We start from the raw sequence: 13,087 nt of genomic DNA, 5'->3' as shown, positions 1-13,087 counted from the left end.
CAACAGCTATACACTTTGGATCTGCCCACAGCTGGATATGATAAATATTACAGCTATAAACACTTATATTACATAACCATTGCTGCTTTTGCCATAGAAAAAATAAAAACTGAAAAAAGGGATTCTGACTCCCACCTGAACCACAGCTCACATTCACATTGTGGTAGATGGTGGAGAAAGCAGACTACTTACCAATACAGTAGGCTGAATTACAGGTGACTGGGCTCACAAGCTCGTATACGTAGTAGTTTCCAGGACAAGCTTTCACTTGGATGGGGAAAGATTTGTAATAACAGCAGTCACCGTTCCCGCTCCCACACACTTGCTGTACGACCACTCCGTCTTCCAGTTGTGGGCGGGAACCGTTGAGCCAGAGAGGGATGTCTGTGCCACACATGCCCTGGTTAACACAGGAGTCTGGCATCTGGATATCATTTCCATCATAGTGCAGGCGGTACCAGCCATTCCAGCCGGTATATTTGTCACACCACGTCCACCACCACCACCAGTAGTAGTAGTAGTAGTTGTTATGTTCTGCATTGTTTGTGGATCTCCACGGCTGGTCCAACACATTGTAGTTATAACAGGGGTCATTGCTTGGGTATGTAAAGCTCACTGGTGGGAACACACAAAACAAAGGGGCCTTACAAGCATGTCTGGATGTTGCAGTTGTAGTTATTTTTTAGTACTGCATTCTCTGGAAATGATTTTTTAAAATATTGTTTACATTACATATATTTAAAAAATAGAAAATGTGGAATACCGCTACATCTATTACTACAGTACACTGCAGTTATTGGAATCTACTTAAGATTTATTTGACATAAGTAATTACAATACTGTACCTGCACAATATGTGGGCATTGGAATTGATATATCTGGCTTGACAAGTTTGTAGATATAGTAATTTCCTGGACAGGCTTTCACTTGGATTGGGTTGGACCTGGACATTGTGTTGCACTGGCCATTAGAGTAGCCATAGACTTCTCTGGTCACAATTCCATCCTCTAGTCGTGGATGAGATCCACCAAGTACAAGTGCAGTGTAGCCACCACATGTGATGTAGCTCACACACCACTCAGACAACTGAGCGCTCTTCCCCTGGAGGAACAGCCGATACCAGCCCTCCCACTCAACTAGGGTGTCATCATGACCACGGTAGTAACTGTATAGTTCGTTTTCGTTCCTCCAGTAGTCATCAATGACATCGTAGTAGTGGCAAGGGTCAATTGTGACATCATCTTCACTGGATGCTGTAGAAGAACAACCATGTTAAATTGTGTAACAGACTACAGCTCATTAAAAATCATTAGGTGTCCAAAAGTGTAAATATAAAATGTTTGTACAGTACATGAACTAAGGTAACATAAACTACTGTCTAATAGTCTAATGAGTTGTCAAATTGTATTTGCCACTCCCCCTATTTTCTCCACTTCCTGTATGAAGTGACACAACTGGCGCCTCACAAGTCTGTTCACTAAAGGTGTGATTATGTGCAGGTGTGATTATGTGCAGGTGTGATTATGTGCAGGTGTGACTATGTGCAGGTGTGACTATGTGCAGGTGTGATTATGTGCAGGTGTGATTATGTGCAGGTGTGATTATGTGCAGGTGTGATTATGTGCAGGTGTGGTTATGTGCAGGTGTGATTATGTGCAGGTGTGATTATGTGCAGGTGTGACTATGTGCAGGTGTGACTATGTGCAGGTGTGACTATGTGCAGGTGTGATTATGTGCAGGTGTGACTATGTGCAGGTGTGATTATGTGCAGGTGTGATTATGTGCAGGTGTGACTATGTGCAGGTGTGATTATGTGCAGGTGTGACTATGTGCAGGTGTGATTATGTGCAGGTGTGATTATGTGCAGGTGTGGCTATGTGCAGGTGTGATTATGTGCAGGTGTGATTATGTGCAGGTGTGACTATGTGCAGGTGTGATTATGTGCAGGTGTGATTATGTGCAGGTGTGACTATGTGCAGGTGTGATTATGTGCAGGTGTGATTATGTGCAGGTGTGATTATGTGCAGGTGTGACTATGTGCAGGTGTGATTATGTGCAGGTGTGATTATGTGCAGGTGTGACTATGTGCAGGTGTGATTATGTGCAGGTGTGGCTATGTGCAGGTGTGGATATGTGCAGGTGTGGTTATGTGCAGGTGTGACTATGTGCAGGTGTGGCTATGTGCAGGTGTGGCTATGTGCAGGTGTGACTATGTGCAGGTGTGACTATGTGCAGGTGTGGCTATGTGCAGGTGTGACTATGCTCTCCTGTATTTTTATTCCTTTTCTTATTTGTCTCCCTTTTGGGTTCTTCTTTCCCTGTCACTTGAAATTTATATCACCCCAATCCCACAATCCCCATCATATCACCCTAATCCCACAGACCCCATCATATCACCCCAATCCCACAGACCCCATCATATCACCCCAATCCCACAGACCCCATCATATCACCCCAATCCCACAGACCCCATCATATCACCCCAATCTCACAAACCCCATCATATCACCCCAATCCCACAGACCCCATCATATCACCCCAATCTCACAAACCCAATCATAGCATTCCAATCCAACACTTCATCCTCCTTTCAGGAGCAACACACAACACATGGTTAATATTAACCATGGCCTCTCACTGGCATGACCCCGGCATTTCCCACCCTTCTTCCAGCTCTGGACCCCTTTCAGGAGCAACACACCTCACTACAAATAGTTCATCTTACACCTTACGACTTCTGCTTCCCTTGTAGAACCCCTACTCTAGCCCTCCTGTACCTCCCGGCATGACCCCGGACCGGCCCAACATCCCGCGGAACACTCCGGTGTTCAGTGCCGTTGTTTATATTTGTTGCTACTCGCCTCTGGTGCTTGTTGCTTGTTCAATAAATGCAGCATTATTCCACATTTGGATCTCTGCCTGGTTCATACGTTACAACTTACTGCCCTGATGTTCAACCGTGGGCACAGATCCCTCAGCACCACTGAACCCAAAATCTGGACCTCTCTGTCTCAGTCCCTCTGCAAGTGCTTAACACTTATTTAAGTGTCTTATTTCAAATCCAAATTACTTATTGTAAAGTGTTTCTTTATGACAATCATTGCAAGGTTCATAAGATGCAGGACTGTTGGGTTGATGAAAGGCACTATTTAAACATTTCTAATAGAAGAAAATGCTATTTGCAAAGTGAATATAGAGTTATTTTGTATCGAAGTCATTAAACAAAATGACAAGATCTTGAACCACAACATTAAGGAACAAAATCTACAGATGAAAACATAAATAATCAAATTTAAATGACGCCAGTTTCTGATGTTCAATTAATGCTTAAATTTTAACAGTGAGTATATTTATTTTCTTTTTATAAATTTTAATACATTTTCCTTTAGTATTATCAGTTTAAAATATACATATGTTGGGTGTGAATGAGCAAGGAGACTTTTTGTCCCTACAGGTGTGTGCACACACAGGACCAAACAACAACTTACGCAGGGCCTCTTTAGATTCTGCATTGGAGGGTTCAAGAACTGCAGATGTGGTGTTGATGTCTGAAGAGAGAACAGAGGAGAAAAGCTGAAAAGCCAAAGAAACGCTAAAGATTTAGAAGACATGAACAGCTCATGTAGCTTTAACTACACTGGCTTCTTTCACTTAGGGCAGATTTTAAATGATATTGGTTATTGTTGATAAAAACAGTGTAAATACCTGTACAATACGCCATGTTGCAGAACATTGGACGGACAATCTCGTACACATAGTAATTTCCTGGACATGCTTTAACACGAATTGGGTTGGACTTGTAGAAGCAGCAGTCAGATCCTGCATTAGCACAGACCTGGCGGGTGACCACTCCATCCTCTACCTGAGGATGAGGACCATTGATCCACAGAGTGTAGTAAGCACCACAACTGGAAACATTAACACAGCTCTCTGCCATACGGATGTCCATCCCATTGTACAGCAGGCGGTACCAGCCATTCCAGTTGAAGTCAGCATCACAAATGCTCAACCCAGGTGCAGTATTGGCTCTCCAGGGTTGGTCCAGGGAGGTGTAGTCATTGCAGGGATCATAAGATGTATGAGTGTTGGAAGCAACTGGCATGGACATTTAAAGAGAAAAAAAATAAATAACTAATTAATTTCTTGTATTTACCCTGCCAAGCCTTCCGATTTTTTTATGTAACAAAAACACAATTGTAAAATATTATAAAATTATAAATATCTATTGTAAAAATTGTGTAGCAAAAATAAGGTACATGTAGTCTTTGCCAGATTATAAGATGAGCTGGTTAATTTACCAGTTAAAGATAAAAAAAAACTAAGGGAATCTTGTTAGATTTAAATGGACATAAATTTGAAAAATGTTGGAAAAATCATCATACCTGTAGTGTATGTAAAACATCTGTAGTGTATGTAATATACCTGTACTGTATGTAATACACCTGTAGTGTATGTAATATACCTGTAGTTTATGTAATATACCTGATGTGTATGTAGTAGACCTGATGTGTATGTAACAGTGGGGAACCGTCAGGGCCCTCTACGCCCTCTCAGAGGGCCTAAAATATTCTTAAATATATAATATTATATATATATAATCCAATCTACTTACAGTTTGACAATCGACATCTAAACAATTACAAAAACATAAGCAAATAAATTATTCACCCGTGTCTATTTAATCTGTGTTTCCCACTGTTCAATTAGAGAGGGCCAGGCATTTATAATTCAGTGCAATGCCAGTTTCAAATGACAGTAAAACTGACCAATCATATCTTTCTTCTTAGTGGGTGGGCTTAACTGTATGATAATTTCCACCTGCTGTGGCGACGCTAGTTGTCATTAGCGTACCACCACTACGTAGTTTCAATTCATTCCTTTGATGCCCTCGTGCGTGTTGTTTACAAATTCCACTTCCGAGGAACACGGAGCTGTGGAACCTTATTTTGCTTAAGAAGTTATCTAGTGCAGATGTTATTGTTTATTGCGTTTCTAAAGCTGTACTGTTGTCTCAGTTTTTTCTTTATTGCAGGGGGATGATAGCGGGCCCAGGTTTAATGGTCACGGTTCGCTACTGGTATGTAATATACCTGTACTGTATGTAAGACACCTGTAGTGTATGTAATATACCTGTAGTATGTAACACACCTGTAGTGTATGTAATATACCTGTAGTGTATGTAATACACCTGAAGTGTATGTAATATACCTGTAGTGTATGTAATAGGGATGCAAATGATTAATCGACTTTCGATTAATTGTCGATTAAGACGTTACTCGATCAAAATGTATTAATCACGATTAATCATTAGAGAACGCTCCTGTATTAACTTGAACAGAGCGTAAGAACGAGAGGTGAACACGTGTCGCGAAAGACCAGAGTGGAAAACAAAATGAAGCGGGCGAAAAGACGTGCAGTGTGGGACCATTTTGAAGCGGGTTCGGGAAACGAGGCAGAAACTGCGTAACCCAGAAAATCCCAAGGAGGGAAACTTTATTTTCCACGCAACTCAAACAATAGCACTGTTCTCTTCCCCTCCCCTGGCGCGCGCAGGCGCCGCTCTCCCAGTGTCACTTAAAGGGCCAAGTGCCTGTCTGTTAGGGAACTCGCTGCGAGGAGTAGTAGTCGCTACAATTTCAACATTGTTAATTTAGGCAAAGAAGTCAAATGTTCTGTGTGTAATGCGGTATTGAAGTACAACAGTTCCACTAGCTCACTCAATTATCATTTGAACACCATGCAGCTGTCCTGCATATCACCAGTGCACCTGGTCAACCTAAAATCACAGCTACACTGGGAAGGCGAACGTTTTCGAAGCTCACTACAAAAAAATACGAGTGAGCTAAAAACAAAGCTATCTACTGCTACTACTGTAGCCCTTACAACAGATTGTTGGACGGCTCTAACAACAGAAAGTTACATTACTGTGACGTGCCACTACACTGATGAGAACTGGCAGCTAAAATCTGCAGTGCTGATTACGACGAACATGTCGGATAGACACACCGCTATGGAGTGATTTTTGTTTCAATAGTTCCACAAAAGCAAAAGTAAATCCAAGAGCAGAAAGTATATGTTATGAATGCAAAACAGAAAAATATATATCAAAAGTATATTTTTTAAATATTATTGGTTATTTGAAACTTATTTTCGTTTGCATTTTGACAAGTTTTTGGTTCCATTGTTTTTGTTTTTTGGATTTTCCCAGTAAGGTCTTTTGCTTCTGGAATCTCTCTTTGCTTCTGCTTTGTTTTTTGCTTCTGACTTTTGGAACACATTTCACGTGTGGGAGGGGCTTAGATGAAGGCGTTCCTCTGCCATCTCCATTGGTCACTTATTCCGGAGCTCTGAAACCGCCTCTGGGACCAAGCCACGCCCACCCCACCAGCTTCCCAGCGTTTTCAAACATGGCGGAACGTGGGGGTAGCATGTAAACTGAGTTTTACCATAAACGTTTATACAAAGGTTATAATTAATTGCTAAATGGTCTGTTTTATATACCATTATATACCATTGCTAAATGGTATATTTAGCTGATATTTTTAAAAGCCCTATTGAAACACTGAAATTCAGGTGAAAAACGCCGCTTATCGATTAATCGAAAGTCGATCGATAAGATCAGTCAACTAACGATTAATGAATTAATCGATAATTTGCATCCCTAGTATGTAATACACCTAATGTGTATGTAATATATCTGTAGTGTATGTAATATACCTGTAGTGTATGTCGGCAGAGGAATTGACAAATTTGGCTTGACCAGTTTGTAGACGTAGTAATGTCCTGGACAGGCTTTCACCTGGATGGGGTTGGATCTGTAATAACTACACTGGTTATTATCCCACCCATATCCCCAGTACCAATAGTACCCCCAGTACCACAAGTAGTTGTAAGTATTGGACCCATATATTTCTCTGGTCACAACTCCGTCCTCAACAAGGGGATGTGAACCACCAAGTATCAGTGGGGTGTATCCACCAGATGTCATTGGTCCCACACACCACTCAGAAATCTGTGCATCTTCTCCCTGTAGATACAGCCGATACCAGCCATCCCATTCAACACTGGTGTCGTCATGACTACTGTAGTAATTGGAGAATCCATAACTATAGTAGCCATAACCATAGGAACTGTATGTGGTTCTCCAGATGTCATCAATAACATTGTAGTTGTAACATGGGTCAGAGGTAGAGCTGGATGAACTGGTAACTGTAGAAACACAATCATTAATCAGGATTTAGAAATAAAATTATGATTGATTATTGTGATATTGGTCATAATATTACTACATATGTAAATGCAGGGTCTGTATAACCATTGTTTTAGTGAATCATTGTGTAGTGATTTTACAATGTGAAGAGGACTGATTTAAAAACAATATCTGGAAATATTTATAAAGATCAGCTAACTTACACATTCTATAGAAGAATCAGAATATCAATGCATGCCAATAGATGGGCTTTGAATATAGATTGGGTAGACCAGGTAAATGTATGTAAAATACTATAGAACAATACAGTAAGGGAACTTAGTTAATGTGACAGTAAGTGTAATGATCATGGCAGTTTAGTGATTTTTTTTTTTTTGCAAATTTTTAGTGGAGTATATTGGTTTTCATTTACATTTACGGCATTTGGCAGACGCCCTTATCCAGAGCAACTTACATTTTTATCTCTTTTTTTTTTTTATACAAGTGAGCAATTGAGGGTTAAGGGCCTTGCTCAGGGGCACCTCAGTCATGGCCTCAGGTCTGGGGATCGAACCCACAACCCTCCGGTCACAAGACCAGTTCCCTAACCACCAGGCCATGACTGCCCATGACTTTTCATGAAACACAATGAGCTGTATTTAAGATTTATAGTTTACTGTATATGCCTTATATGTCATTTATATGTGTATATGTCAATTTATATGCCTGACTGCACAATATGTAAGACTTTGTTTATTTTGTAAACATAATCAAGAAAATCAAAGAATTATAGAAACTGCAAAACAAAATAATCAATGAATAATATACATAAGTTCATCTGTGTATGTTGCATAAATTATCCAGACAAGTAATTCATTTGTTACAGACGGCAAAACAATTTTTTACAGTAACATACATGTGGTTGTGTTTAGTTCACTGGAACTGGATATGGCTGCAGAGACAGGAATTGGAGTTATGGTGCTGGCGTCTGAAAAAAAGACATTGTGAAAATATAGATGACAACATGATAAAGCCTGTAGAACCAGAAACTGTAAATCCAAAAAACACATCATAACACACATCACACACATTATAAAACACATCATAACACACATCGTACCTGTACAATACGCCATGTTGCAGGTCATCGGACGGACAATCTCGTACACATAGAAATTGCCTGGACATGCTTTAACACGAATTGGGTTGGACTTGTAGAAGCAGCAGTCAGATCCTGCATTAGCACAGACCTGGCGGGTGACCACTCCATCCTCTACCTGAGGATGACGACCATTGAGCCACAGAGGGTAGTAAGTACCACATCTGTTAACATCAACACAGCTCTCTGCCATACGGATGTCCATCCCATTGTACAGCAGGCGGTACCAGCCGTTCCAATTGAAGTTGACATCACAAACTCCCAACCCAGGTGCAGTATTGGCTCTCCAGGGTTGGTCCAGGGAGGTGTAGTCATTGCAGGGGTCATAAGACGGGCTGGTTAATGCGACTGTCATGGATAAACAAAAAAATATATATTTTTTGCTTTGGAAAAGTTAATTTCTAAGGCTGTATACTCCTTCATTCCTTTATAAACGTGCTTTAAAATTATTTTAAATGATTCAATAATTGTTAATACACCTGTATTGTATGTAATTTACCTGTAGTGTACATAATATACCTAAAGTGTATGTAATACACCTGTAGTGTTTGTAATATACCTGTAGTGTATGTAATACACCTGCAGTATATGTAATACACCTGTAGTGTATGTAATACACTTGTAGTTTATGTAATATAACTGTAGTGTATGTAATACACCTGTAGTGTATGTAATATACCTGTAGTGTATGTCGGCAGAGGAATTGACACATCTGGCTTGACCAGTTTGTAGACGTAGTAATGTCCTGGACAGGCTTTCACCTGGATGGGGTTGGACGTGTAATATCTACAATGGTTATTATACCACCCATAATCCCAGTACCAATAGTAGCCCCAGTACCACCAGTAGTAGTAGTTGGTGGTCCCATATATTTCTCTGGTCACAATTCCGTCCTCAATAAGGGGATGTGAACCACCAAGTATCAGTGGGGTGTATCCACCAGATGACATTGGTCCCACACACCACTCAGAAATCTGTGTATCTGCTCCCTGTAGATACAGCCGATACCAGCCATCCCATTCAACAGTGGTGTCGTCATGACTACTGTAGAATCCAGACTGGCCAAAAGTGTAGTAGCCATTTCCATAGTAACTGTACGTATTTCTCCAGGTATCATCAAGAACATTGTAGTTGTAGCAGGGGTCAAATGTGGAGCTGACTGGACTGGTTGCTGCATAAATAGTCATTACATATAACTTAAAATTCAAATTTGACCATTTTATTGTGATAATGGTAATATAACTACATGTATGTCTTACCTGCCTATACAGTTGTCTATTAAACCATGATTTTAAATGCATACATAAAAAATACATAGTGTGTTTTTACAATATAAACAATTGATGGTTGATCAATTTATTATAGATGGCAAAATAAATTTTGATGGCAACTTACTCGTAGTTGTGTTGAGATCAGCTTGAGTGGACACGTTTGTAGCCACATGAATTGGAGTAATGGTTCTGGCATCTGAAAAAAAAAGGTGAATACAGAATTTACAACAAAAAACATGTCTCCTTACCAATATAAAATCATTTAAAATAAACAAATAAGCAATAAACCTCAACCCTGTACAGTAAACATGTGTATCTTTACCAATATAAAATCATTTAAAATAAACAAATAAGCAATAAACCTCAAACCTGTACAGTAAACATGTGTCTCCTTATCCATATAAAATAATTTAAAATAAACAAATAAGCAATAAACATCAAACCTGGGGTGCGTTTCCCAAAATGTTCATAACTTTAAGTCAGGGGTGCCCAATACGTCGATTGCGATCTACTGGTCGATCGCAAAGGAAGTGTGGGTAGATCGCATGACATTAAAAAGTAGGAGATGAATGACAAAAAAGAGATGAATGACAGGCTATCGTCCATCTGCACTGACAGTTGTCTTTTAATTGACATACAGGGTAGCCAATCTGACGTCTGAACTTTTGACAACCTACGCATGTGCGTTAAACCTCGCTAACTTGTTCAGTTACCTTGCTGAGTAGCTAGCCTCCAATTTATTTAAACTAAATACAACAAAGGGTATAAAAATTTGTGCTGTAGTAGCTGGTCCGAGTAAGAAGCCTAAAATCTATCACTTCATACAGAATCTAAGTGCGTTTGCCTCATCTGTCAGTTTGCTGTTGCTATTCCAAACAAGGGAAATGTGGTGCGACATTTTCAGACTGTTCATAAAAACTATGACATTGACTTTCCTCCGAAAAGCGAGCTGAGAAGGAGAAAGGTGAAAGAACTAAAATCCCAGTTGTCATTTTTCTCACATCTGACCACAAAATCTAAGGAAGCATCATTTTGCCTGAGTCACTTAATTGTTAAGCACAAGAAGTCCTTTCAAGATGGAGAGATGATAAAAGAGGCATTTGTTGAAGCCGCTAATTCCTTGTTCCGAGACTTTTAAAACAAATATGAAATATTATCTTCAGTCAAAGCTCTCCAGGTATCGAGGAATACAGTCACACGGCACTCTGAAGCCATGACCGTGGATTTGACCCAGCAACTTTGGAAGGATATTGCGGACTGCGAGTGTTTCTCGCTACATTTAGCGATACTTTAAAATACTTTCTAAATATAAATATAAATACATAAAATACTTTATTTATCCTAAAAGGAAAAAAGGAAAGAAAGAATACACAATATTAAATAATTATAACCTAGAATCTGTCACGTCCAGCTCCTCCCTCCTCCCTGGTCCCGCCTAGTTTTCCCCATTTCTGTGGTTTCCCCTCTGTCCACTCCCCTGTTTCAGTGTATATCAACCCCTCTGTTTCACTCCTCTGTGTCGGTCATATGTGTAACGTATTGATCAGGCAGAGAGGGATCCAAATGCAGAAGAATACCGCTTTTATTGAAATGAAATACTGGTACAGAAACCGGCAGGTGTATCGCTAGCACTAGGATCAGTAGCAACAGTGTTCTCTTGACGGGGTCAGGACAGTCCAGGGTCATAACGGGGGAGCAGAAGTCAGGAGGTACAGAGGGACTAGGCAGGAGGCAAGGTCGGGGACGTAAGCGTGGGTCAGAACACGGGAGAGCAGACGGGAAATAGAAAGGCTTGGTACGCGGCATGAGTCGGCAATACTTTGCGACCAGGAAGTGGAATGTGGGCGTTTAAGTAGAGATACAAGGGGGTGTGGTGATGAGCGTCAGGTGAGGCTGGTTAGGTGGAGATCAGGTGGCATTCCTTACAATACGCGAGTCCCTTGCTTTCTTGCATTTTCAGTTAGGCGCTACTCCCCTTGTTATGTTGCGTTTCTCCCCTTTAAGTTCATGTAGCGCATGTTTTAGTAATGTTCCAATGTGTGTTGTATTTTCCTAGTTGTCTCGTAGTACCGTTCTGTAGTCTTAGCCCTTCGTTGTCTAGTATTGTTCTTATATGTATTCTGTGTTTCATTCTAGTGTTTTGTCGCCCTCCTTATAATAAATATTCATTCCTTTGCAATTGCGTCACCCCTGCTTCTGGTAAACGTTACATAATCATAATATAGAAGAAATAAATTTGTTTAGCATTTTTATTGTAGGTAGATAATTTTGACTTGGTCATCTTATAAGTAGCTCGCAAGCTGAAAAGGTGTGAGCACCCCTGCTCTAAGTACTTCGTAACCTCGTACTTATGAATATTCTTAAACTTACGTCGTACTTATAGTCATTCGTAATGTAAGAATATCTGGACCCATTCGTAACTCACTAAGTACTTCTTAACTTAAAGCTCACGCGCAGTTCTACCTCAAAAAGGATAAGAGGCGCTAATTTCACTCGCGCTGCTTTTAAGCACGGTATTACAACATTTGTGTTTATGTGTATAATTAGCCTAGTAGCCTATTTTCTTTTGAAGTAATTACATCGCATATACATTAAGTGTCAACAAAAATCAAACATACTACTTTGAATTATTTAGCATTATTTGATGTGTCACGTTACGGCCCCTGACCCCTCCCCTTTGGGCATGTGTTTATGTCGTCTACGTCTAGACCTCTGCGTCTGTGGATCTTCGTGGGTGTGGATGTGTCTGAATGTGTTCATCGGTCTCACCTGTGGCTCGTCTCGTGAACACTCGGGACTTATGTGGTTTGTCTATTTAATGTGCGTTCGCAGAGTGTCCCGTGCTCGTCTTTGTTTGAGTTGTTTAAGAACATGACGTAATCCACAAAGCCATTTAGTTTGCCTGAATGTAGAATTTTACTGGCAGTTACTGGCAGCCCTCCGATTTTATGCCACAGGTGGGTTTCTGCAGACTGGTGGTGATGCACACGGATTAAGCAAAGCTGACGTATCTAAATGTATGCATGCTGTTACTAAAGCATGGATTCGCCATGCAACTATATATATATATATATATATATATATATATATATATATATATATATATATATATATAGATATATATATATAGGGATGCATTACATGAAACCAAAATTGGTTTTCATGCAATTGTAATCATTCCTGGAGTTGTTGGTTCAGTGGACGTCACTCTGATCCCCACACACACTCCCAGCCTCTTGAGCCCAATCTACATCTGCCGTAAAGGCTTCTCTGCTTTGAATATACAAGTAACATACAACCACCAAGGCCTCTTTATGGACATTGTGGCCAAGTGGCCTAGGAGTACTCATGACTCCTTAATCTGGGCCAATTCTGGAGTGTGTCAGATGGCTAGGGACGGTGCATTTAATGGTGGACATGTACTAGCTGACAGTAGTTATCCACTCTGAAGCGATATACTCCTGTATC

General features: G+C 40.3%; 1 protein-coding gene across 1 annotated transcript in view; it reads right to left on the bottom strand.

The window, feature by feature from the left end:
- The window catches only part of LOC143517686 (uncharacterized), a 177,545-nt gene that overhangs the window by 15,450 nt on the left and 149,008 nt on the right, over positions 1-13,087 (bottom strand). The window contains exons 58-66 of the mRNA XM_077010429.1: positions 9,744-9,815; positions 9,028-9,519; positions 8,310-8,696; positions 8,106-8,177; positions 6,718-7,209; positions 3,706-4,095; positions 3,489-3,548; positions 846-1,253; positions 193-615 (exon numbers count right to left, since the gene is read on the bottom strand). Of these exons, the coding sequence (XP_076866544.1) occupies positions 193-615; positions 846-1,253; positions 3,489-3,548; positions 3,706-4,095; positions 6,718-7,209; positions 8,106-8,177; positions 8,310-8,696; positions 9,028-9,519; positions 9,744-9,815 (2,796 nt within the window). The remainder of the gene's footprint in view (positions 1-192; positions 616-845; positions 1,254-3,488; positions 3,549-3,705; positions 4,096-6,717; positions 7,210-8,105; positions 8,178-8,309; positions 8,697-9,027; positions 9,520-9,743; positions 9,816-13,087) is intronic.

Source organism: Brachyhypopomus gauderio, chromosome 6 (genome assembly GCF_052324685.1).
Source record: "Brachyhypopomus gauderio isolate BG-103 chromosome 6, BGAUD_0.2, whole genome shotgun sequence".
Taxonomy (NCBI): Eukaryota; Metazoa; Chordata; class Actinopteri; order Gymnotiformes; family Hypopomidae; genus Brachyhypopomus; species Brachyhypopomus gauderio.
The sequence above is the reverse complement of the archived record's forward strand: the minus strand, read 5'-3'. Positions and strand labels throughout refer to the sequence as shown.